Source organism: Oncorhynchus clarkii, chromosome 6 (genome assembly GCF_045791955.1).
Source record: "Oncorhynchus clarkii lewisi isolate Uvic-CL-2024 chromosome 6, UVic_Ocla_1.0, whole genome shotgun sequence".
NCBI classification, from domain to species: domain Eukaryota; kingdom Metazoa; phylum Chordata; class Actinopteri; order Salmoniformes; family Salmonidae; genus Oncorhynchus; species Oncorhynchus clarkii.
This window is the reverse complement of record NC_092152.1, coordinates 48,420,523-48,447,939: the sequence shown is the minus strand read 5'-3', so window position 1 is coordinate 48,447,939 and position 27,417 is coordinate 48,420,523. Positions and strand designations below refer to the sequence as shown.

Here is a 27,417-nt window from a genome sequence, read left to right as displayed (position 1 = left end):
CTTGGCACAGCCACTGGACTTACGTTTAGCCTACGTGACAACAGATTATAGGTCTCATAGCAGATCTAAGGTCAGTGTAGCGTCTCCTCCTAATGCTTTAAGGCTAGGATTTAGTGATTAGTAAACTCTTCCTAGATCTGTGCCTAAGTAGGCAGAGTATGTGTAAAGGACAGCATATTTCTTACCTTGCCTCCTGTCCTGTTCTTGTTGGTCTCATGTGTCTCTGTTTCATCCTTCATGTTCTCCACGACTTTATTTTGGTCATCCGGGGGATCCTCCCATTTCACGCTCTGGTGGATAAATGAGAGGTCAATATCAGTCCTAGGTTGTGACTTTATGAAACAACTTATTCGCTCCTATTTTAAACAAAACGGCAATAGTGGTCAGATTTCAGTCCATGGATCAAACCAGTGAGACCTATTGCTGTGTTAGTGACCTACTATATTGTTAGTAATTTCTCCTCTAAACTCAAAATAGGCTAAATGAACCATACCTTGCTGTCATCTGACATGATGAGTAGCTTATTGTTGTAGGCTGTTTAGAGGAAATACTAATACCTCCTTTGAAAAAACGTCAGTGAACCATCGGCAGACAACTGAAGTGAATATGAAGGTCCTTGAATTATGCCAAAGCATTGTTGAATACTCGATTCCGATTGGCTGAAGCCAGAGCATTCTTCAAAGATGTCATACACACATGATGTCATAATTAGGCCTAAATCTAATGTCTATATGAATTGTCAATGTCATTAGAAAACAAATCAAAGCTTGTCAAAGTTCTGTCAAACGAAAATATGTCTAAGTGCACGTTTTTGCGTTTAATTTATGGTTTATCATGCATCGTCATTCATCACCATGCACAAAAACGTAACTCGCTGCCATCCATTAGCTATAATTCTGAGGTTGCAAAGCTGCAAAACTAGGACGTGCAATAAATTATAACCACTTGCAGAATAATTTCAAATCAAAGACGTTCCGCTGCATAGAGCTGACACGTTTCTTGGCGTCAGGGGACAGTGCCATGGTGCTGAAATGTTTCGAGTCTGGGCAGCACCTGAGACCGCGGCATGGTGCTGAAATGGAGCAGGGCTCAGTTCTATGGATATCTCATGCGGATTTTCCTGCTAGCCTATGTATAACGATACTATAATTACATTATTTTCATCCATCCGTCAACACAAATGGCATGTCAACGTTCCCCAAATAATAATGCAATGAAGCCAAGCCGAGATGTATGGTTCTTCATCCAGAGGACGAAGCACTACTGTATCATCTAAAACCTTCAGAGAGATCCCTTAAAACTGTAGTATAAATTCTCCACGGCTGTTATGGTAGCTAGGTTAACTTAGCGAGACATGGACAAATCCAACGCATAGCGTTTCTACTGAGTCCTGCTTAGAGGTGGCTGACCGTCATGTTGCTAGTTGTAAATGACGCTTTTAAAACAAGAATAGTTATTTGTAATTGATCTGGGAGCTAATTATTGCAGAGCCCAGCTACACATCCTGCTCGCTGGGCTCATTATGGACAGCCAATGAGCAGTTCAGGTGAAAAAGTCAGACAGATCTGATCCCTATAACATACATGATACTAGGATCCTGTAGCAACCTGCCGGCCTGCACAATCCTCCATGGCACGAATGCTACACGCGCAATATGGTATGCTAACATCCCACAACAATTCCCCAATTGGAATTACTTGCCTAAACTTCCAATCATAATTATTTTCTAATATCAACCATAGTTTCTGCACTTAAGGCAGACTTGCCATTAGAACAAGATGGAATTAGGACAACTGTAAAGCTCATTAAACGTAGGCTAAAATGAACCTTACCTGGCTGTCGTCAGCCATTATGTGTAGCCCGTTAATTAAGGCTCTGCGCCTCTGATACTGCAGCTGTTCTGTAACTGTTAAACTAGTCTAATCGTATCCGTTGAAAACCCGTCAGTGAACCGTCCTCAAACACAATGAACTGATGTCAATATGGACATTAACCTTCACATAAAGATATCAAATACATGACGTCAGATATGCCTAGAGGTATTGTTGACTTGATAAGAATACATATCATAGTGTCACAGTACGTGCTGTTGACAGCCTACCCCGAAATCAAACAGGAACATGGATTTTGTGAAATCTGTTGTGAATGTATAGGAATGTTTTTACAATTGTATAACTGCCTTCATTTTACTGGACCCCATGAAGAGTAGCTGCTGCAGCTAAAGGGGATCCACAATAAATACAAATACTGTAACGGTTTTCTTTATGAGAAGGAGAGTCGGACCAAAATGCAGCGTGTGGTTTACGATCCATGTTTATTAATAATACGAAACACGAATCTCCAATACAATACTACAAAACAAAAACGTAACGAACGTAACGAAAACCTAAACAGCCTATCTGGTGAAAAACACATAGACAGGAACAATCACCCACAAACACACAGTGAAACCCAGGCTACCTAAATATGGTTCCCAATCAGAGACAATGACGAACACCTGCCTCTGACTGAGAACCATATCAGGCTGAACATAAAAATAGACAAACCAGACATGAAACATAGAATACCCACTCAGATCACACCCTGACCAATCAAAACATAGAAAATACAAAGTAAACTATGGTCAGGGCGTGACAGTACCCCCCCCCCAAGGTGCGGACTCCGGCCGCAAAACCTGAACCTATAGGGGAGGGTCTGGGTGGGCATCTGTCCGCGGTGGCGGCTCTGGCGCTGGACGTGGACCCCACTCCATGACAGTTTTAATCCCCCTCCTAAACGTCCCTAAATAGGTTACCCACCACAATGATAACATGGGACAGAGGGACAGCTCGGGACAGAGGTAACTCGGGACAGATGGGTAGCTCAGCACTGAGAGGAAGCTCAGCACTGAGAAGAAGCTCAGCACTGAGAGGAAGCCCAGGCAGGTAGTAAAAACTACCAGAACCTGGCTGGCTGGCGGTTTCAGCAGATCCTGGTCGACTAGCAGATCTGGAAGAATCTGGTCGACTGGCGGATCTGGGAGAATCTGGTCGACTGGCGGATCTGGGAGAATCTGGTCGACTGGCGGATCTGGGAGAATCTGGTCGACTGGCAGATCTGAGAGAGTCTGGACGACTGGCAGATCTGGAAGAGTCTGGTCGACTGGCAGATCTGGAAGAGTCTGGTCGACTGGCAGATCTGGAAGAGTCTGGTCGACTGGCAGATCTGGAAGAGTCTGGACGACTGGCAGATCTGGAAGAGTCTGGACGACTGGCAGATCTGGAAGAGTCTGGACGACTGGCAGATCTGGAAGAGTCTGGACGACTGGCAGATCTGGAAGAGTCTGGTCGACTGGCAGATCTGGAAGAGTCTGGTCGACTGGCAGCTCTGGAAGAGTCTGGTCGACTGGCAGCTCTGGAAGAGTCTGGTCGACTGGCAGCTCTGGAAGAGTCTGGTCGACTGGCAGCTCTGGAAGAGTCTGGTCGACTGGCAGCTCTGGCTGCTCCATGCTGACTGGCTGCTCCATGATGACTGGTAGCTCTGGCTGCTCCATGCTGACTGGCTGCTCCATGCTGACTGGCAGCTCTGGCTGCTCCATGCTGACTGGCTGCTCCATGCTGACTGGCAGCTCTGGCTGCTCCATGCTGACTGGCTGCTCTGGCTGCTCCATGCTGACTGGCTGCTCCATGCTGACTGGCTGCTCCATGCTGACTGGCTGCTCCATGCTGACTGGCGGCCCTGGCTGCTCCATGCTGACTGGCGGCCCTGGCTGCTCCATGCTGACTGGCGGCCCTGGCTGCTCCATGCTGACTGGCGGCCCTGGCTGCTCCATGCTAACTGGCGGCCCTGGCTGCTCCATGCTAACTGGCAGCTCTGGCGGCTCCTTGCAGACTGGCAGCTCTGGCGGCTCCTTGCAGACTGGCAGCTTTGGCGGCATCCTGCAGACAGGCAGCTCTGGCGGCTCCTTGCAGACTGGCAGCTCCATGCAGACTGGCAGCTCTATGCAGACTGGCAGCTCCATGCAGACTGGCAGCTCCATGCAGACTGGCAGCTCCTTGCAGACTGGCAGCTCCTTGCAGACTGGCAGCTCTAAGCTAACTGGCAGCTCTATGCTAACTGGCAGCTCTATGCTAACTGGCAGTTCTGAACAGGCGGGAGACTCCGGCAGCGCTGTAGAGGCGGAAAGCTCTGACAGCGCTAAACAGGCGGGAGACTCCGACAGCGCTGGAGAGGAGGAAGGCTCCGACAGCGCTGGACAGGCGAGGCGCACTGTAGGCCTGATGCGTGGTGCTGGCACTGGTGGTACTGGGCCGAGGACACGCACAGGAAGCCTGGTGCGGGGAGCTGCTACCGGAGGGCTGGGGTGTGGAGGTGGTACTGGAAAAACCGGACCGTGCAGGCGCACTGGAGCTCTTGAGCACCGAGCCTGCCCAACCTTACCTGGTTGAATGCTCACGGTCGCCCTGCCAGTGCGGCGAGGTGGAATAGCCCGCACTGGACTATGCAGGCGAACCGGAGACACCGAGCGCAAGGCTGGTGCCATGTAAGCCGGCCCAAGGAGACGCACTGGGGACCAGCTGCGTAGAGCCGGCTTCATGGCATTAGGCTCGACGCTCAATCTAGCCCGGCCGACACGCGGAGCTGGAATATACCGCACCGGGCTATGCACCCGCACTGGAGACACCGTGCGCACCACTGCATAACACGGTGCCTGTCCGGTCTCTCTAGCCCCCCGGTAAGCACAGGGAGTCTGCTCAGGTCTCCTACCTGGCATAGCCATACTCCCTGTTAGCCCCCCCCCAATAAATTTTTGGGGCTGCCTCTCAGGCTTCCATCCGCTACGTCGTGCTGCCTCCTCGTATCTGCGCCTCTCAGCTTTCGCCGCCTCCAGTTCTTCTTTGGGGCGGCGATATTCTCCTGGCTGAGCCCAGGGTCCTCTTCCTTCTAATTCGTCCTCCCATGTCCATACCTCCTCTTTGGGCTGCTCCTGTTGTTTCTTCTCCCGCTGCACCTTAGTGCGGCTACACTCCCCTGGTTTAGCCCAGGGTCCTCTCCCGTCGAGGATTTCCTCCCATGTCCAGAAATCCTTATTGCGCTTCTCCTCACGCTGCTCCTGCCTGTTGACACGCTGCTTGGTCCGTTGGTGGTGGGTGATTCTGTAACGGTTTTCTTTATGAGAAGGAGAGTCGGACCAAAATGCAGCGTGTGGTTTACGATCCATGTTTATTAATAATACGAAACACGAATCTCCAATACAATACTACAAAACAAAAACGTAACGAACGTAACGAAAACCTAAACAGCCTATCTGGTGAAAAACACATAGACAGGAACAATCACCCACAAACACACAGTGAAACCCAGGCTACCTAAATATGGTTCCCAATCAGAGACAATGACGAACACCTGCCTCTGACTGAGAACCATATCAGGCTGAACATAGAAATAGACAAACCAGACATGAAACATAGAATACCCACTCAGATCACACCCTGACCAATCAAAACATAGAAAATACAAAGTAAACTATGGTCAGGGCGTGACAAATACAAACCCAATGCACCATGATAACACATGTATCAACTTGTTTTGACAAATCACATGGGATATGACAGTTCCTGATACTGAGATACTGTAAATCAACAGACCTTGAGAGGAGATAAAACATCATCTGTTGATCTATTTCACAGGTTTCTGGTGGTTTCTAAGCATTCTACATGTGTTGGGGAAGGAGGGTGGGATCTCTCCAGAGCATCTAATTACATCAATCATGTCTTGCCATGCATGTGATATGAGATAATGTTATCACCACGTAAATATACATTGCCTAAGGTTGCAGTGCTATACTCCATGGAGACAGTGCTCAATGTTCATTTTACATGATGGATATATGCTACTCCATTTCATACAATCAATCATCAATCAATCAGTACAATTTATTTATAAAGCCCTTTTTACATCAGCAGATGTCACAAAATGCTTATTTCGACACCCAGCTTAAAACCTCAAATAGCATGCAATGCAGATTTAGAAGCACGGTGGCTAGGAAAAACTCTCTAGAAAAACAGGAACCTAGGAAGAAACCTAGAGAGGAACCAGGCTCTGAGGGGTGGCTAGTCCTCTTCTGGCTGTGCCGGTGGAGATTATAAGCGTACACGGCCAGATCGTAAGGCCAGATCGTTCTTCAAGTACGGTAGTTCAAACATTCTTCATAGATGACCAGCAGAGTCAACAAAATAATTTGGTTACAGAGGGTGCAACAGGTCAGCACCTCCGGAGTAATTGTCAGTTGGCTTTTCATAGCCGAACATTCAGAGGTCGAGACAACAGGTGTGGTAGAGAGAGAGAGGGAGAGAGAGAGGTGGGGGAGAGGGAGAGAGAGAGCGAAGATCAAAACAGCAGGTCCATGACAAGGTATCACGTCTGGAGAACACACATGCCTCTTCATGTGATACATGATGTTTGGCTGTGCTAAGTGTTATCTTATGGGTTTGGTGATTGTTCTGTGTGAAGCCGTATTCTGCATTACATCATGGAATGTGATGTGAAATCCCTGGGCCTATGGCTGTTGAAGCTACTCCACTGCACTGCCCTTCTCCCCCGATTGCTCAGTTTGGCCTGGCGGCCAGCTCTAGGAAGAGTCTTGGTGGTTCCAAACTTCTTCCGTTTAAGAATGATGGAGGTCACTGTGTCCTTGGGGACCTTCAATATTGCAGAAATGTTTTGGTACCCTTCACCAGATCTGTGTCTTGACACAATCATGTCTCTGAGCTCTACGGGCAATTCCTTTGACCTCATGGCTTGGTTTTTGCTCTGACATACACTGTCAACTGTTGGACCTTATATTTTCAACATATAGAAAACATCTCAGAGGGTTGATCTAGCTACAGATATTTAATTATCCTCTATGTGTTTTCCCCTTGATGCTAATAAGCTCTTACCAATCTAACTAAATTAATAGAGAACATCTGGTTATCTGACTGTCTATGCAGCAACTATTGTATTAGAGTCAAGCTCTGGTTATTTTATTTATTTTACTAGACAAGGCAGTTAATAACAAATTCTTATTTACAATGACAGCTTAGGAACAGTGGGTTAACTACCTTGTTCAGGAGCAGAACGTCATATTTTTACATGGTTAGCTCAGGGATCTGACCTAGCAACCTTTCGGTTACTGGCCCAACGCTCTAACCACAAGGCTACCTGACGCCCTATGTCCTGCCAACTCAAAAACTGAACAATAAATGTGTAACCAAGGGGGAACTAGTGCATTTCTCTGAGAAAATCTGCTTCAGTATTATCAATCTTCCAAAACACTTGAAATTCTTGTAAAATCAATAGCATTTATTTGATCAAATATATTTTGAAAGGGTAGACATGCAGAAATTCCTCTTGTCAAAAGTCTTGCTGTTACAAAAGTAGTTCTTCATGCAGCGTAACAGGTTACAGGTTCTTCTTGGTGAAGCGCCTGAATGGCTTCATCATTGCTGAAAAGACCCTGACAATCAAGGATCGTTTTTTGACAGGCTGAGATATGGAGGGAGAAACCCCTCCAACTGGAGCTAGAAACACAAGAGAAATTGATGGAGAGAGAGAGAGAGAGAGAGAGAGAGAGAGAGAGAGAGAGAGAGAGAGAGAGAGAGAGAGAGAGAGAGAGAGAGAGAGAGAGAGAGAGAGAGAGAGAGAGAGAGAGAGAGAGAGAGAGAGAGAGAGAGAGAGAGAGAGAGAGAGAGATGCAGTATAGTAACGTTGAAAAATAACAGTGCTATGAGTTTGGTAGGCATTCCTATGTTTCATCATCTTTGTCTTTAGGTCACATGTAAAAATCTCTGGCATTTTAGAGTCCCTGGTGTCGATGCAGGAGCTCCTGACGATGGGGCAGGTCAGATGAAAAGGCACTTCGTCAGGGATGGGAGTGCCAGGGAGGTTGATCTCTAACTCACACTCTGACCTAGGACCCTTTGAAGAGCTGGACAAGGAACTACGACCATTTAAAGAAGTGGATAAAGATGACCAGGTTCTAGGGATGTCTTGGCAGACTTGTTCACTGTCATCCTCACTTTTCTCAATCTCCTTCAGCATAGTTCCTACCATATCATTGATCTGAAGGAGCTTCCTGGAATCCTTCATTCGCCCGAAGTTTGAGATTTCACTCTGGATAGCAACCAGGATTTCCCCAAGGGTCTCTGTGGAAGAAGCCTTTTCTGTTCTTTCGGATCCGGATGGCTTCAGCCCTGTGAAGAAATCCTTAAGTGTGTTCTTCATACTGACGCAGATGTTCTTAGCTGTTGACCAAAGCTTCTCCTCTGATATTTTAACACTCAATTCAGTATCATCCAGTTGGGAGCCCCCGTGGGAGCACTGTGAAACTCTCCCACTTCTTTCCAGTAGCACAGTGTCAGTGGACTCATTTTTCTGGAAAATAGTCGCCATTCCTTTGACAAAGGTTTCCACTAATCCAGAGGCTGTATTCTCAGAGGACATGGAGAACATGGATTCTGAAAGGACATGGATCTCTGATGGTGAGCTAGATGATAAGCCAGCCTGCAGACTTTTCTGAAGACCAGTATGGCTGATCTGTGTGATAAAGGAATGACTGGATCTCATCAGCACTTTACTCACTGCCTCTTCTGCCTGAGTCTGAAAGTCATTGCCAGAGAGCTGCTTAATGCTCTGAATCAGACTAGTTGAGGACTCTGTGATTCTGACACTCTCTTCTGAGCTCAGTTGAGAATATTGAGTACTCACGCTCAAGTCTTCATTGGGTGAGGGTGACTGGGAAATAGTATAGTCATCAAGCTTTGATAGGACACCATCAACAAACCAACAAGCCTCTAGGGACTCATCAGATGAACTGACAACGGCTAAGGATTTACTCTCCACTTTTGATAACTCTGACTTGTAGATGGAAAAAACACTGCTAAGAACTTCTTGAGTACTGGTATCCAGATTGGAGAGACAGAGAGCTGGTATTGGTTGGCTCTCACTGGGAACTCTACTAAGTTTGGTGCTGGGTAACTGGACCTCAACAGTTGAAACAGTTGCCTTTTCCAGGGTGTCTGAATACTCCAGAAGAGAAGCATCCTTAGCCACACCTTCTTCTCGAGTGGCTGGAGTTAAAAGGTCCCTCAGCTTTGCTCGTATACGGCCGTAGAGTGTGCCGGCTAGAGAGAAGGTTATCTTCTGTGAAGACCCTGTTTTGTGGTCATTTACAGGAACTGGCCAATCAACTGCTTCACATGTGCCTTCAAATGATGCTATCGTCTCCATGCATCCCACAAATGCCTTAACAATCACTGTGGCAGTGGAGGTTACAGATGTCAGGGCTGTGCAGCTGGTATTCAGCGGGGCTTTAGTAAGGCTAGGAGCAGCACTAGAAGGCCTAGAGGAAGGAGCCATGCCAGAAGAGCTGCTGACTTTCCTTGTAAGGATGGTGCTCACCGCCTTCAGGGCTTTAGACTGAAAGTCGGGGCTAGAGAGGGTCTGAATCTTTCTGGCCACCACACTGGTAGAGGATCCAGTCTCTTTGAGAAAGTGAGTGGTCTCTTCCTTCCCAGATGGACACTCAACATCAAGGTCACATTGAAGATTGGTCAGAAATGTAGACCCCAAGATTGTCATCTTCTTGGCCAGATCCAATAGGATGTTGAAGTCCTGTGCCATTTTGTCCATTGTGCCGACAATGGCCTCCAGCACATCATCTGTCACAGGGTCCATGAAGGGCTCGATCAACCCTACCCACTCTGGCTCAGATGTTTGGCTCTGTAGCTCGGCCAGGATCTGCACCGAGGCTACCCGAATGACCTCCTTGCCTGCTGCTATGTCCTGACTGTCCATAGGGGGGCAACTCCCCGGGCTGGCCTGAATGGCCACTAAGAGGCCAGAGTTAAGCTGGTGTACCACCTCCCCCACGATAGCACAGCTCAACTCGGAGGAGCTGGAGGAGGTGGGGTTGGAGTGACCCTCAACCAGGGATATCAGAAGGCTCTCTTCCGTTACCCCAAAAAGAGCCTTCAGAGGCTCCTCCATGAGGGGAGCCTCTCTAGTTGCAGGCAAGCTCTGCAATGAGGTCTGGGACCTTGAAGATAAACACACAATCACCACTTAAGCCATGCAAATGTAACCAACTGTATCTAATCTGGGTCATTAGTGAGCCTGAAAACCAAATTAGAGCAATGATGGATTACTTCTCATACCACCGTAGTTCTAGAAGCCTAAAGCCAACTGACACGATTTTTTCGCCTGATTTTTATGTTTGTACGACATCAGAATATGATTCATTCTGAAAGGCATGTACCTGATCTATTTATTCATAGATGACTTTATGGCTTACCCAGTTAAAAATTACTTTCACCTGGACCCACCCCCTAAGTGGCAACATTTCTGACCAGAACTTAAAACTACAAGGTGTGAATTCCAAGTTCATAATTTATGATAAGTATGGGTCAGGTCTTGCAATTATTAAGTTGAAATATTGCTGTGAACATACCTCTTAGGCGAACAGCATGGTGATGAGGTCCTGCGGGTGGATTTTTGGCGGCATCCTGCACTGCCATTCCTCCTCCTCTCCTTAGTCCAGTAGTTCATCTCACTGATCAGCAGCCTTTTTTCTCTCTCATCCAGACTGCCTAAGGAATCCTCAGACCCTGTCAGAGAGCACTGGGATTCTGGGGAGGTTGCCCCACTCCTCAGGTTCACCCCCATGATACGAGCTAGCGCTGGTAGGAGAATGCGGAGGGCAGTCTGGGTCACGACTTTAACAATCTTCAGACACAGCATGGAGAGCTGCTCGAATGTGAGCTATGGCCAACAAACAGAGTAATGTTTTTGTCATTCAAGCAATTCCATGACACCATTCCCTATATAGCGCACAACTTTTGACCAGAACCTTATGTGGAGAGACTTACGTTATTTTTCATGCCCTGCTGAATCACTCTCCATTGGCTAGAGAAAATAAAAGAAAGGAAACATATTTTACCTGCACACTGGTGTTGAGTTAGTGGAGTCACTAGATAGCCATGTCAGGGAAAATAAAAGTGTATTTATTTAAGCTATTAGCAAGTCCATGAGACATTTTGTTCTTGATTTACAGGAAGAGTTAGGGGTGTGTTTACAGTGATGTTGGGGTTAGGTGTAGTGTTTGAAATCCCATTTGTGGTTAGAAGGTGGACTATGACTATAAATTCAGAGTTGTTGTATGTGAGGTTGGAAAAAGACATGGGACTTGCTCATCAGTTAGACTCCTCAGGAAGGAGAGGAGGATTGGGGCACAGCATGTCCCAATCTTGAGAGAAGGCATTAGAGTCCTCTGAGCCTCCTTCTCCAGCTGCTCAATGATAGATCCCCTTTCCCGGAAACCACACCCGGGTGTCTGAGAAGACTCTGGGAAACCGCAAAGAGAAATCTAAAGTTGAATCTGAACTTGATCCCTAATTTCCTTCACCTTTAGGGATTTGATTGCACTGGACAGGTAAAAGCACATCTCTCCGCGGGCCTCCACTATATTGCTTTCACCTATATAGATACTATCTTCTCAGATTAGTGCTGATGAATTTGAACACAACCTGCACCCAACATGAAGTAATCTCGGACCTGCACCAATGCTGCTGTCCTCCTCCACAGAAGTCTTCTTGGCACAGCCACTGGACTTACGTTTAGCCTACGTGACAACAGATTATAGGTCTCATAGCAGATCTAAGGTCAGTGTAGCGTCTCCTCCTAATGCTTTAAGGCTAGGATTTAGTGATTAGTAAACTCTTCCTAGATCTGTGCCTAAGTAGGCAGAGTATGTGTAAAGGACAGCATATTTCTTACCTTGCCTCCTGTCCTGTTCTTGTTGGTCTCATGTGTCTCTGTTTCATCCTTCATGTTCTCCACGACTTTATTTTGGTCATCCGGGGGATCCTCCCATTTCACGCTCTGGTGGATAAATGAGAGGTCAATATCAGTCCTAGGTTGTGACTTTATGAAACAACTTATTCGCTCCTATTTTAAACAAAACGGCAATAGTGGTCAGATTTCAGTCCATGGATCAAACCAGTGAGACCTATTGCTGTGTTAGTGACCTACTATATTGTTAGTAATTTCTCCTCTAAACTCAAAATAGGCTAAATGAACCATACCTTGCTGTCATCTGACATGATGAGTAGCTTATTGTTGTAGGCTGTTTAGAGGAAATACTAATACCTCCTTTGAAAAAACGTCAGTGAACCATCGGCAGACAACTGAAGTGAATATGAAGGTCCTTGAATTATGCCAAAGCATTGTTGAATACTCGATTCCGATTGGCTGAAGCCAGAGCATTCTTCAAAGATGTCATACACACATGATGTCATAATTAGGCCTAAATCTAATGTCTATATGAATTGTCAATGTCATTAGAAAACAAATCAAAGCTTGTCAAAGTTCTGTCAAACGAAAATATGTCTAAGTGCACGTTTTTGCGTTTAATTTATGGTTTATCATGCATCGTCATTCATCACCATGCACAAAAACGTAACTCGCTGCCATCCATTAGCTATAATTCTGAGGTTGCAAAGCTGCAAAACTAGGACGTGCAATAAATTATAACCACTTGCAGAATAATTTCAAATCAAAGACGTTCCGCTGCATAGAGCTGACACGTTTCTTGGCGTCAGGGGACAGTGCCATGGTGCTGAAATGTTTCGAGTCTGGGCAGCACCTGAGACCGCGGCATGGTGCTGAAATGGAGCAGGGCTCAGTTCTATGGATATCTCATGCGGATTTTCCTGCTAGCCTATGTATAACGATACTATAATTACATTATTTTCATCCATCCGTCAACACAAATGGCATGTCAACGTTCCCCAAATAATAATGCAATGAAGCCAAGCCGAGATGTATGGTTCTTCATCCAGAGGACGAAGCACTACTGTATCATCTAAAACCTTCAGAGAGATCCCTTAAAACTGTAGTATAAATTCTCCACGGCTGTTATGGTAGCTAGGTTAACTTAGCGAGACATGGACAAATCCAACGCATAGCGTTTCTACTGAGTCCTGCTTAGAGGTGGCTGACCGTCATGTTGCTAGTTGTAAATGACGCTTTTAAAACAAGAATAGTTATTTGTAATTGATCTGGGAGCTAATTATTGCAGAGCCCAGCTACACATCCTGCTCGCTGGGCTCATTATGGACAGCCAATGAGCAGTTCAGGTGAAAAAGTCAGACAGATCTGATCCCTATAACATACATGATACTAGGATCCTGTAGCAACCTGCCGGCCTGCACAATCCTCCATGGCACGAATGCTACACGCGCAATATGGTATGCTAACATCCCACAACAATTCCCCAATTGGAATTACTTGCCTAAACTTCCAATCATAATTATTTTCTAATATCAACCATAGTTTCTGCACTTAAGGCAGACTTGCCATTAGAACAAGATGGAATTAGGACAACTGTAAAGCTCATTAAACGTAGGCTAAAATGAACCTTACCTGGCTGTCGTCAGCCATTATGTGTAGCCCGTTAATTAAGGCTCTGCGCCTCTGATACTGCAGCTGTTCTGTAACTGTTAAACTAGTCTAATCGTATCCGTTGAAAACCCGTCAGTGAACCGTCCTCAAACACAATGAACTGATGTCAATATGGACATTAACCTTCACATAAAGATATCAAATACATGACGTCAGATATGCCTAGAGGTATTGTTGACTTGATAAGAATACATATCATAGTGTCACAGTACGTGCTGTTGACAGCCTACCCCGAAATCAAACAGGAACATGGATTTTGTGAAATCTGTTGTGAATGTATAGGAATGTTTTTACAATTGTATAACTGCCTTCATTTTACTGGACCCCATGAAGAGTAGCTGCTGCAGCTAAAGGGGATCCACAATAAATACAAATACAAACCCAATGCACCATGATAACACATGTATCAACTTGTTTTGACAAATCACATGGGATATGACAGTTCCTGATACTGAGATACTGTAAATCAACAGACCTTGAGAGGAGATAAAACATCATCTGTTGATCTATTTCACAGGTTTCTGGTGGTTTCTAAGCATTCTACATGTGTTGGGGAAGGAGGGTGGGATCTCTCCAGAGCATCTAATTACATCAATCATGTCTTGCCATGCATGTGATATGAGATAATGTTATCACCACGTAAATATACATTGCCTAAGGTTGCAGTGCTATACTCCATGGAGACAGTGCTCAATGTTCATTTTACATGATGGATATATGCTACTCCAGTTCATACAATCAATCATCAATCAATCAGTACAATTTATTTATAAAGCCCTTTTTACATCAGCAGATGTCACAAAATGCTTATTTCGACACCCAGCTTAAAACCTCAAATAGCATGCAATGCAGATTTAGAAGCACGGTGGCTAGGAAAAACTCTCTAGAAAAACAGGAACCTAGGAAGAAACCTAGAGAGGAACCAGGCTCTGAGGGGTGGCTAGTCCTCTTCTGGCTGTGCCGGTGGAGATTATAAGCGTACACGGCCAGATCGTAAGGCCAGATCGTTCTTCAAGTACGGTAGTTCAAACATTCTTCATAGATGACCAGCAGAGTCAACAAAATAATTTGGTTACAGAGGGTGCAACAGGTCAGCACCTCCGGAGTAATTGTCAGTTGGCTTTTCATAGCCGAACATTCAGAGGTCGAGACAACAGGTGTGGTAGAGAGAGAGAGGGAGAGAGAGAGGTGGGGGAGAGGGAGAGAGAGAGCGAAGATCAAAACAGCAGGTCCATGACAAGGTATCACGTCTGGAGAACACACATGCCTCTTCATGTGATACATGATGTTTGGCTGTGCTAAGTGTTATCTTATGGGTTTGGTGATTGTTCTGTGTGAAGCCGTATTCTGCATTACATCATGGAATGTGATGTGAAATCCCTGGGCCTATGGCTGTTGAGCTACTCCACTGCACTGCCCTTCTCCCCCGATTGCTCAGTTTGGCCTGGCGGCCAGCTCTAGGAAGAGTCTTGGTGGTTCCAAACTTCTTCCGTTTAAGAGTGATGGAGGCCACTGTGTCCTTGGGGACCTTCAATATTGCAGAAATGTTTTGGTACCCTTCACCAGATCTGTGTCTTGACACAATCATGTCTCTGAGCTCTACGGACAATTCCTTTGACCTCATGGCTTGGTTTTTGCTCTGACATACACTGTCAACTGTTGGACCTTATATTTTCAACATATAGAAAACATCTCAGAGGGTTGATCTAGCTACAGATATTTAATTATCCTCTATGTGTTTTCCCCTTGATGCTAATAAGCTCTTACCAATCTAACTAAATTAATAGAGAACATCTGGTTATCTGACTGTCTATGCAGCAACTATTGTATTAGAGTCAAGCTCTGGTTATTTTATTTATTTTACTAGACAAGGCAGTTAATAACAAATTCTTATTTACAACGACAGCTTAGGAACAGTGGGTTAACTACCTTGTTCAGGAGCAGAACGTCATATTTTTACATGGTTAGCTCAGGGATCTGACCTAGCAACCTTTCGGTTACTGGCCCAACGCTCTAACCACAAGGCTACCTGTCGCCCTATGTCCTGCCAACTCAAAAACTGAACAATAAATGTGTAACCAAGGGGGAACTAGTGCATTTCTCTGAGAAAATCTGCTTCAGTATTATCAATCTTCCAAAACACTTGAAATTCTTGTAAAATCAATAGCATTTATTTGATCAAATAGACTTTGAAAGGGTAGACATGCAGAAATTCCTCTTGTCAAAAGTCTTGCTGTTACAAAAGTAGTTCTTCATGCAGCGTAACAGGTTACAGGTTCTTCTTGGTGAAGCGCCTGAATGGCTTCATTATTGCTGAAAAGACCCTGACAATCAAGGATCGTTTTTTGACAGGCTGAGATATGGAGGGAGAAACCCCTCCAACTGGAGCTAGAAACACAAGAGAAATTAATGGAGAGAGAGAAACACAAGAGAAATTAATAGAGAGAGAGAAACACAAGAGAAATTAAGAGAGAGAGAGAAACACAAGAGAAATTAAGAGAGAGAGAGAAACACAAGAGAAATTAAGAGAGAGAGAGACACAAGAGAAATTAAGAGAGAGAGAGACACAAGAGAAATTAAGAGAGAGAGAGAAACACAAGAGAAATTAAGAGAGAGAGAGAAACACAAGAGAAATTGAGAGAGAGAGAGAGAGAGAGAGAGAGAGAGAGAGAGAGAGAGAGAGAGAGAGAGAGAGAGAGAGAGAGAGAGATGCAGTATAGTAACGTTGAAAAATAACAGTGCTATGAGTTTGGTAGGCATTCCTATGTTTCTAACACACACCTAAACAAAACTACAAGCTATAGCAGAGCTCTAAAACATCCTTACCTATGCAATGTCCATCAGTAGAGGGAATCTCAGTCTGGTCTTGGACTGAATGGCAGTCCTTTTTGTTTCCTCTCTTGGAACGCTAACAGAAGAAAGGTAAAGAAAATGGTACAGAGAATAAATAAATAAATGGAACACTTCTGAATCCAAGGCAACAATTTAGTGGTGAATAAAACAAATTCATTTCATGTATTTGTCTTATCATTGCCACATCAATAACATCAGCACCTAACTGGAACCAAAAACAAATGCTAACTCCCTGCTATACCTTGAAGTTGATCCTGAGTTTGGTCATTGAAAAGCAAAGGAAGCTCCTTCTTGCTTTCTGCTCAGCCCCCCTCTCCGTCTCAGCCTGGTCTGATGGGTTTGTTGCAGCAGAAGCTGGTCTTGACGCCTCCTTGCATCCCTGTACCAGCTGCTGGGTCAAGGACTTTACCAGGACTCTGTCAAATGCAGGGTCCTGGGAGGAAATGGCTGCTTGCAGGGTGTTATAAGAGCCAAACTCCTCCATGAGGTTTTTATGTACACCTCTGAACACCCTTTGGATGTTCAGGTCCTGGGAATATGCCTGTGTCCTGGAGAATCTGGATGCAGCACAGAACTCAGACAGGACTTGTCTGATGAGTTGCTGAGATGTTTCTGTCAGATCTGCTGCCTGTTGGGAGGGTCCATCTAGGGCTGAGGGTCTGATCTCCGATAGCAACCTTATCACCAGTATGGTGACAAAACAGATTCCATCATCTTTGCTGGAGTCCATCAAGTACTGCAGTGGGAATGCAGTGGCACTGCTGATGTCCGGGGTGATTAAGAGCTCCCTCAGATGGCCAGAGCTGCTGGGGATACACACCTCCTTCTCTTCAATGTCAATCCCATCTCCCTTTGGTACCAAAGAGGTTCCCTTGCTGGTGAAAGACGGAGTGGAGGATCGAAATGAGGCTTTAGCACTCGGTGGTCGGCTGCTGTCAGGCATTGGACTGTTACGATGCAGGGGTTCATCTGTGTGTGCCATCATCTTTGTCTTTAGGTCACATGTAAAAATCTCTGGCATTTTAGAGTCCCTGGTGTCGATGCAGGAGCTCCTGACGATGGGGCAGGTCAGATGAAAAGGCACTTCGTCAGGGATGGGAGTGCCAGGGAGGTTGATCTCTAACTCACACTCTGACCTAGGACCCTTTGAAGAGCTGGACAAGGAACTACGACCATTTAAAGAAGTGGATAAAGATGACCAGGTTCTAGGGATGTCTTGGCAGACTTGTTCACTGTCATCCTCACTTTTCTCAATCTCCTTCAGCATAGTTCCTACCATATCATTGATCTGAAGGAGCTCCCTGGAATCCTTCATTCGCCCGAAGTTTGAGATTTCACTCTGGATAGCAACCAGGATTTCCCCAAGGGTCTCTGTGGAAGAAGCCTTTTCTGTTCTTTCGGATCCGGATGGCTTCAGCCCTGTGAAGAAATCCTTAAGTGTGTTCTTCATACTGACGCAGATGTTCTTAGCTGTTGACCAAAGCTTCTCCTCTGATATTTTAACACTCAATTCAGTATCATCCAGTTGGGAGCCCCCGTGGGAGCACTGTGAAACTCTCCCACTTCTTTCCAGTAGCACAGTGTCAGTGGACTCATTTTTCTGGAAAATAGTCGCCATTCCTTTGACAAAGGTTTCCACTAATCCAGAGGCTGTATTCTCAGAGGACATGGAGAACATGGATTCTGAAAGGACATGGATCTCTGATGGTGAGCTAGATGATAAGCCAGCCTGCAGACTTTTCTGAAGACCAGTATGGCTGATCTGTGTGATAAAGGAATGACTGGATCTCATCAGCACTTTACTCACTGCCTCTTCTGCCTGAGTCTGAAAGTCATTGCCAGAGAGCTGCTTAATGCTCTGAATCAGACTAGTTGAGGACTCTGTGATTCTGACACTCTCTTCTGAGCTCAGTTGAGAATATTGAGTACTCACGCTCAAGTCTTCATTGGGTGAGGGTGACTGGGAAATAGTATAGTCATCAAGCTTTGATAGGACACCATCAACAAACCAACAAGCCTCTAGGGACTCATCAGATGAACTGACAACGGCTAAGGATTTACTCTCCACTTTTGATAACTCTGACTTGTAGATGGAAAAAACACTGCTAAGAACTTCTTGAGTACTGGTATCCAGATTGGAGAGACAGAGAGCTGGTATTGGTTGGCTCTCACTGGGAACTCTACTAAGTTTGGTGCTGGGTAACTGGACCTCAACAGTTGAAACAGTTGCCTTTTCCAGGGTGTCTGAATACTCCAGAAGAGAAGCATCCTTAGCCACACCTTCTTCTCGAGCGGCTGGAGTTAAAAGGTCCCTCAGCTTTGCTCGTATACGGCCGTAGAGTGTGCCGGCTAGAGAGAAGGTTATCTTCTGTGAAGACCCTGTTTTGTGGTCATTTACAGGAACTGGCCAATCAACTGCTTCACATGTGCCTTCAAATGATGCTATCGTCTCCATGCATCCCACAAATGCCTTAACAATCCCTGTGGCAGTGGAGGTTACAGATGTCAGGGCTGTGCAGCTGGTATTCAGCGGGGCTTTAGTAAGGCTAGGAGCAGCACTAGAAGGCCTAGAGGAAGGAGCCATGCCAGAAGAGCTGCTGACTTTCCTTGTAAGGATGGTGCTCACCGCCTTCAGGGCTTTAGACTGAAAGTCGGGGCTAGAGAGGGTCTGAATCTTTCTGGCCACCACACTGGTAGAGGATCCAGTCTCTTTGAGAAAGTGAGTGGTCTCTTCCTTCCCAGATGGACACTCAACATCAAGGTCACATTGAAGATTGGTCAGAAATTTAGACCCCAAGATTGTCATCTTCTTGGCCAGATCCAATAGGATGTTGAAGTCCTGTGCCATTTTGTCCATTGTGCCGACAATGGCCTCCAGCACATCATCTGTCACAGGGTCCATGAAGGGCTCGATCAACCCTACCCACTCTGGCTCAGATGTTTGGCTCTGTAGCTCGGCCAGGATCTGCACCGAGGCTACCCGAATGACCTCCTTGCCTGCTGCTATGTCCTGACTGTCCATAGGGGGGCAACTCCCCGGGCTGGCCTGAATGGCCACTAAGAGGCCAGAGTTAAGCTGGTGTACCACCTCCCCCACGATAGCACAGCTCAACTCGGAGGAGCTGGAGGAGGTGGGGTTGGAGTGACCCTCAACCAGGGATATCAGAAGGCTCTCTTCCGTTACCCCAAAAAGAGCCTTCAGAGGCTCCTCCATGAGGGGAGCCTCTCTAGTTGCAGGCAAGCTCTGCAATGAGGTCTGGGACCTTGAAGATAAACACACAATCACCACTTAAGCCATGCAAATGTAACCAACTGTATCTAATCTGGGTCATTAGTGAGCCTGAAAACCAAATTAGAGCAATGATGGATTACTTCTCATACCACCGTAGTTCTAGAAGCCTAAAGCCAACTGACACGATTTTTTCGCCTGATTTTTATGTTTGTACGACATCAGAATATGATTCATTCTGAAAGGCATGTACCTGATCTATTTATTCATAGATGACTTTATGGCTTACCCAGTTAAAAATTACTTTCACCTGGACCCACCCCCTAAGTGGCAACATTTCTGACCAGAACTTAAAACTACAAGGTGTGAATTCCAAGTTCATAATTTATGATAAGTATGGGTCAGGTCTTGCAATTATTAAGTTGAAATATTGCTGTGAACATACCTCTTAGGCGAACAGCATGGTGATGAGGTCCTGCGGGTGGATTTTTGGCGGCATCCTGCACTGCCATTCCTCCTCCTCTCCTTAGTCCAGTAGTTCATCTCACTGATCAGCAGCCGTTTTTCTCTCTCATCCAGACTGCCTAAGGAATCCTCAGACCCTGTCAGAGAGCACTGGGATTCTGGGGAGGTTGCCCCACTCCTCAGGTTCACCCCCATGATACGAGCTAGCGCTGGTAGGAGAATGCGGAGGGCTGTCTGGGTCACGACTTTAACAATCTTCAGACACAGCATGGAGAGCTGCTCGAATGTGAGCTATGGCCAACAAACAGAGTAATGTTTTTGTCATTCAAGCAATTCCATGACACCATTCCCTATATAGCGCACAACTTTTGACCAGAACCTTATGTGGAGAGACTTACGTTATTTTTCATGCCCTGCTGAATCACTCTCCATTGGCTAGAGAAAATAAAAGAAAGGAAACATATTTTACCTGCACACTGGTGTTGAGTTAGTGGAGTCACTAGATAGCCATGTCAGGGAAAATAAAAGTGTATTTATTTAAGCTATTAGCAAGTCCATGAGACATTTTGTTCTTGATTTACAGGAAGAGTTAGGGGTGTGTTTACAGTGATGTTGGGGTTAGGTGTAGTGTTTGAAATCCCATTTGTGGTTAGAAGGTGGACTATGACTATAAATTCAGAGTTGTTGTATGTGAGGTTGGAAAAAGACATGGGACTTGCTCATCAGTTAGACTCCTCAGGAAGGAGAGGAGGATTGGGGCACAGCATGTCCCAATCTTGAGAGAAGGCATTAGAGTCCTCTGAGCCTCCTTCTCCAGCTGCTCAATGATAGATCCCCTTTCCCGGAAACCACACCCGGGTGTCTGAGAAGACTCTGGGAAACCGCAAAGAGAAATCTAAAGTTGAATCTGAACTTGATCCCTAATTTCCTTCACCTTTAGGGATTTGATTGCACTGGACAGGTAAAAGCACATCTCTCCGCGGGCCTCCACTATATTGCTTTCACCTATATAGATACTATCTTCTCAGATTAGTGCTGATGAATTTGAACACAACCTGCACCCAACATGAAGTAATCTCGGACCTGCACCAATGCTGCTGTCCTCCTCCACAGAAGTCTTCTTGGCACAGCCACTGGACTTACGTTTAGCCTACGTGACAACAGATTATAGGTCTCATAGCAGATCTAAGGTCAGTGTAGCGTCTCCTCCTAATGCTTTAAGGCTAGGATTTAGTGATTAGTAAACTCTTCCTAGATCTGTGCCTAAGTAGGCAGAGCATGTGTAAAGGACAGCATATTTCTTACCTTGCCTCCTGTCCTGTTCTTGTTGGTCTCATGTGTCTCTGTTTCATCCTTCATGTTCTCCACGACTTTATTTTGGTCATCCGGGGGATCCTCCCATTTCACGCTCTGGTGGATAAATGAGAGGTCAATATCAGTCCTAGGTTGTGACTTTATGAAACAACTTATTCGCTCCTATTTTAAACAAAACGGCAATAGTGGTCAGATTTCAGTCCATGGATCAAACCAGTGAGACCTATTGCTGTGTTAGTGACCTACTATATTGTTAGTAATTTCTCCTCTAAACTCAAAATAGGCTAAATGAACCATACCTTGCTGTCATCTGACATGATGAGTAGCTTATTGTTGTAGGCTGTTTAGAGGAAATACTAATACCTCCTTTGAAAAAACGTCAGTGAACCATCGGCAGACAACTGAAGTGAATATGAAGGTCCTTGAATTATGCCAAAGCATTGTTGAATACTCGATTCCGATTGGCTGAAGCCAGAGCATTCTTCAAAGATGTCATACACACATGATGTCATAATTAGGCCTAAATCTAATGTCTATATGAATTGTCAATGTCATTAGAAAACAAATCAAAGCTTGTCAAAGTTCTGTCAAACGAAAATATGTCTAAGTGCACGTTTTTGCGTTTAATTTATGGTTTATCATGCATCGTCATTCATCACCATGCACAAAAACGTAACTCGCTACCATCCATTAGCTATAATTCTGAGGTTGCAAAGCTGCAAAACTAGGACGTGCAATAAATTATAACCACTTGCAGAATAATTTCAAATCAAAGACGTTCCGCTGCATAGAGCTGACACGTTTCTTGGCGTCAGGGGACAGTGCCATGGTGCTGAAATGTTTCGAGTCTGGGCAGCACCTGAGACCGCGGCATGGTGCTGAAATGGAGCAGGGCTCAGTTCTATGGATATCTCATGCGGATTTTCCTGCTAGCCTATGTATAACGATACTATAATTACATTATTTTCATCCATCCGTCAACACAAATGGCATGTCAACGTTCCCCAAATAATAATGCAATGAAGCCAAGCCGAGATGTATGGTTCTTCATCCAGAGGACGAAGCACCACTGTATCATCTAAAACCTTCAGAGAGATCCCTTAAAACTGTAGTATAAATTCTCCACGGCTGTTATGGTAGCTAGGTTAACTTAGCGAGACATGGACAAATCCAACGCATAGCGTTTCTACTGAGTCCTGCTTAGAGGTGGCTGACCGTCATGTTGCTAGTTGTAAATGACGCTTTTAAAACAAGAATAGTTATTTGTAATTGATCTGGGAGCTAATTATTGCAGAGCCCAGCTACACATCCTGCTCGCTGGGCTCATTATGGACAGCCAATGAGCAGTTCAGGTGAAAAAGTCAGACAGATCTGATCCCTATAACATACATGATACTAGGATCCTGTAGCAACCTGCCGGCCTGCACAATCCTCCATGGCACGAATGCTACACGCGCAATATGGTATGCTAACATCCCACAACAATTCCCCAATTGGAATTACTTGCCTAAACTTCCAATCATAATTATTTTCTAATATCAACCATAGTTTCTGCACTTAAGGCAGACTTGCCATTAGAACAAGATGGAATTAGGACAACTGTAAAGCTCATTAAACGTAGGCTAAAATGAACCTTACCTGGCTGTCGTCAGCCATTATGTGTAGCCCGTTAATTAAGGCTCTGCGCCTCTGATACTGCAGCTGTTCTGTAACTGTTAAACTAGTCTAATCGTATCCGTTGAAAACCCGTCAGTGAACCGTCCTCAAACACAATGAACTGATGTCAATAATGAACTGATGTCAACCTTCACATAAAGATATCAAATACATGACGTCAGATATGCCTAGAGGTATTGTTGACTTGATCAGAATACATATCATAGTGTCACAGTACGTGCTGTTGACAGCCTACCCCGAAATCAAACAGGAACATGGATTTTGTGAAATCTGTTGTGAATGTATAGGAATGTTTTTACAATTGTATAACTGCCTTCATTTTACTGGACCCCATGAAGAGTAGCTGCTGCAGCTAAAGGGGATCCACAATAAATACAAATACAAACCCAATGCACCATGATAACACATGTATCAACTTGTTTTGACAAATCACATGGGATATGACAGTTCCTGATACTGAGATACTGTAAATCAACAGACCTTGAGAGGAGATAAAACATCATCTGTTGATCTATTTCACAGGTTTCTGGTGGTTTCTAAGCATTCTACATGTGTTGGGGAAGGAGGGTGGGATCTCTCCAGAGCATCTAATTACATCAATCATGTCTTGCCATGCATGTGATATGAGATAATGTTATCACCACGTAAATATACATTGCCTAAGGTTGCAGTGCTATACTCCATGGAGACAGTGCTCAATGTTCATTTTACATGATGGATATATGCTACTCCATTTCATACAATCAATCATCAATCAATCAGTACAATTTATTTATAAAGCCCTTTTTACATCAGCAGATGTCACAAAATGCTTATTTCGACACCCAGCTTAAAACCTCAAATAGCATGCAATGCAGATTTAGAAGCACGGTGGCTAGGAAAAACTCTCTAGAAAAACAGGAACCTAGGAAGAAACCTAGAGAGGAACCAGGCTCTGAGGGGTGGCTAGTCCTCTTCTGGCTGTGCCGGTGGAGATTATAAGCGTACACGGCCAGATCGTAAGGCCAGATCGTTCTTCAAGTACGGTAGTTCAAACATTCTTCATAGATGACCAGCAGAGTCAACAAAATAATTTGGTTACAGAGGGTGCAACAGGTCAGCACCTCCGGAGTAATTGTCAGTTGGCTTTTCATAGCCGAACATTCAGAGGTCGAGACAACAGGTGTGGTAGAGAGAGAGAGGGAGAGAGAGAGGTGGGGGAGAGGGAGAGAGAGAGCGAAGATCGAAACAGCAGGTCCATGACAAGGTATCACATCTGGAGAACACACGTGCCTCTTCATGTGATACATGATGTTTGGCTGTGCTAAGTGTTACAGTGCCTTGCGAAAGTATTCGGCCCCCTTGAACTTTGCGACCTTTTGCCACATTTCAGGCTTCAAACATAAAGATATAAAACTGTATTTTTTTGTGAAGAATCAACAACAAGTGGGACACAATCATGAAGTGGAACGACATTTATTGGATATTTCAAACTTTTTTAACAAATCAAAAACTGAAAAATTGGGCGTGCAAAATTATTCAGCCCCCTTAAGGTAATACTTTGTAGCGCCACCTTTTGCTGCGATTACAGCCGTAAGTCGCTTGGGGTATGTCTCTCAGTTTTGCACATCGAGAGACTGACATTTTTTCCCATTCCTCCTTGCAAAACAGCTCGAGCTCAGTGAGGTTGGATGGAGAGCATTTGTGAACAGCAGTTTTCAGTTCTTTCCACAGATTCTCGATTGGATTCAGGTCTGGACTTTGACTTGGCCATTCTAACACCTGGATATGTTTATTTTTGAACCATTCCATTGTAGATTTTGCTTTATGTTTTGGATCATTGTCTTGTTGGAAGACAAATCTCCGTCCCAGTCTCAGGTCTTTTGCAGACTCCATCAGGTTTTCTTCCAGAATGGTCCTGTATTTGGCTCTATCCATCTTCCCATCAATTTTAACCATCTTCCCTGTCCCTGCTGAAGAAAAGCAGGCCCAAACCATGATGCTGCCACCACCATGTTTGACAGTGGGGATGGTGTGTTCAGGGTGATGAGCTGTGCTGCTTTTACGCCAAACATAACGTTTTGCATTGTTGCCAAAAAGTTCAATTTTGGTTTCATCTGACCAGAGCACCTTCTTCCACATGTTTGGTGTGTCTACCAGGTGGCTTGTGGCAAACTTTAAACGACACTTTTTATGGATATCTTTAAGAAATGGCTTTCTTCTTGCCACTCTTCCATAAAGGCCAGATTTGTGCAATATACGACTGATTGTTGTCCTATGGACAGAGTCTCCCACCTCAGCTGTAGATCTCTGCAGTTCATCCAGAGTGATCATGGGCCTCTTGGCTGCATCTCTAATCAGTCTTCTCCTTGTTTGAGCTGAAAGTTTAGAGGGACGGCCAGGTCTTGGTAGATTTGCAGTGGTCTGATACTCCTTCCATTTCAATATTATCGCTTGCACAGTGCTCCTTGGGATGTTTAAAGCTTGGGAAATCTTTTTGTATCCAAATCCGGCTTTAAACTTCTTCACAACAGTATCTCGGACCTGCCTGGTGTGTTCCTTGTTCTTCATGATGCTCTCTGCGCTTTTAACGGACCTCTGAGACTATCACAGTGCAGGTGCATTTATACGGAGACTTGATTACACACAGGTGGATTGTATTTATCGTCATTAGTCATTTAGGTCAACATTGGATCATTCAGAGATCCTCACTGAACTTCTGGAGAGAGTTTGCTGCACTGAAAGTAAAGGGGCTGAATAATTTTGCACGCCCAATTTTTCAGTTTTTGATTTGTTAAAAAAGTTTGAAATATCCAATAAATGTCGTTCCACTTCATGATTGTGTCCCACTTGTTGTTGATTCTTCACAAAAAAATACAGTTTTATATCTTTATGTTTGAAGCCTGAAATGTGGCAAAAGGTAGCAAAGTTCAAGGGGGCCGAATACTTTTGCAAGGCACTGTATCTTATGGGTTTGGTGATTGTTCTGTGTGAAGCCGTATTCTGCATTACATCATGGAATGTGATGTGAAATCCCTGGGCCCATGGCTGTTGAAGCTACTCCACTGCACTGCCCTTCTCCCCCGATTGCTCAGTTTGGCCTGGCGGCCAGCTCTAGGAAGAGTCTTGGTGCTTCCAAACTTCTTCCGTTTAAGAATGATGGAGGCCACTGTGTCCTTGGGGACCTTCAATATTGCAGAAACGTTTTGGTACCCTTCACCAGATCTGTGTCTTGACACAATCATGTCTCTGAGCTCTATGGACAATTCCTTCAACCTCATGGCTTGGTTTTTGCTCTGATATACACTGTCAACTGTTGGACCTTATATTTTCAACATATAGAAAACATCTCAGAGGGTTGATCTAGCTGCAGATAGCTAATTCTCCTCTATGTGTTTTCCCCTTGCTGCTAATAAGCTCTTACCAATCTAACTAAATGAATAGAGAACATCTGGTTATCTGACAGTCTATGCAGCAACTATTGTATTAGAGTCAAGCTGTGGTTATTTTATTTATTTTCCTAGACAAGTCAGTTCAGAACAAATTCTTATTTACAATGACAGCTTAGGAACAGTGGGTTAACTACCTTGTTCAGGAGCAGAACGTCATATTTTTACATGGTTGGGGGGGGGGGGGGGGGAAGAGATGCAGAATAGTAACGTTGAAAAATAACAGTGCTATGATTTTGGTAGGCATACCTATGTTTCTAACACACACCTAAACCAAACTACAAGCTATAGCAGAGCTCTAAAACATCCTTACCTATGCAATGTCCATCAGTAGAGGAAATCTCAGTCTGTTCCTGGACTGAATGGCAGTCCTTTTTGTTTGCTCTCTTGGAACGCTAACAGATGAAAGGTAAAGAAAATGGTACAGAGAATAAATAAATGGAACACTTCTGAATCCAAGGCAACAATTTAGTGATGAATAAAACATTTTTTTTATGTATTTGTCTTATCATAACCACATCAATAACATCAGCACCTAACTGGAACCAAAAACAAATGCTAACTCCCTGCTATAGCTTGAAGTTGATCCTGAGTTTGGTCATTGAAAAGCAAAGGAAGCTCCTTCTTGCTTTCTGCTTAGCCCCCCTCTCTGTCTCAGCCTGGTCTGATGGGTTTGTTGCAGCAGAAGCTGGTCTTGACGCCTCCTTGCATCCCTGTACCAGCTGCTGGGTCAAGGACTTTACCAGGACTCTGTCAAATGCAGGGTCCTGGGAGGAAATAGCTGCTTGCAGGGTGTTATAAGAGCCAAACTCCTCCATGAGGTTTTTATGTACACCTCTGAACACCCTTTGGATGTTCAGGTTCTGGGAATATGCCTGTGTCCTGGAGAATCTGGATGCAGCACAGAACTCAGACAGGATTTGTCTGATGAGTTGCTGAGATGTTTCGGTCAGATCTGCTGCCTGTTGGGAG

The 27,417-nt window shown here is 44.9% G+C and overlaps 1 protein-coding gene across 3 annotated transcripts; it reads right to left on the bottom strand.

Annotated features, from left to right (window-relative positions):
- Nucleotides 1-7,196: 7,196 nt before the first annotated feature.
- Nucleotides 7,197-17,655, bottom strand: LOC139412111 (uncharacterized). Of its 3 annotated transcripts, XR_011634666.1 has the most exons (4): nt 16,574-17,655; nt 16,306-16,387; nt 11,794-11,898; nt 11,168-11,361 (listed from the first exon to the last, which is right to left on the bottom strand). XR_011634666.1 is itself a non-coding variant. In XM_071158914.1 (3 exons), exons 1-3 carry the CDS (start codon nt 17,645-17,647, stop codon nt 7,423-7,425), a joined length of 1,275 nt encoding a protein of 424 aa, XP_071015015.1. In that variant the 5' UTR covers nt 17,648-17,655; the 3' UTR covers nt 7,197-7,422. The 3 variants fall into 3 exon arrangements, 2 of the variants coding, with proteins under 2 accessions (XP_071015015.1, XP_071015014.1); XM_071158914.1 differs by lacking the exons at nt 11,168-11,361; nt 11,794-11,898 and adding an exon at nt 7,197-7,541; XM_071158913.1 differs by lacking the exons at nt 11,168-11,361; nt 11,794-11,898 and adding an exon at nt 15,655-15,867.
- Between the last annotated feature and the right edge of the window lie 9,762 nt (nt 17,656-27,417).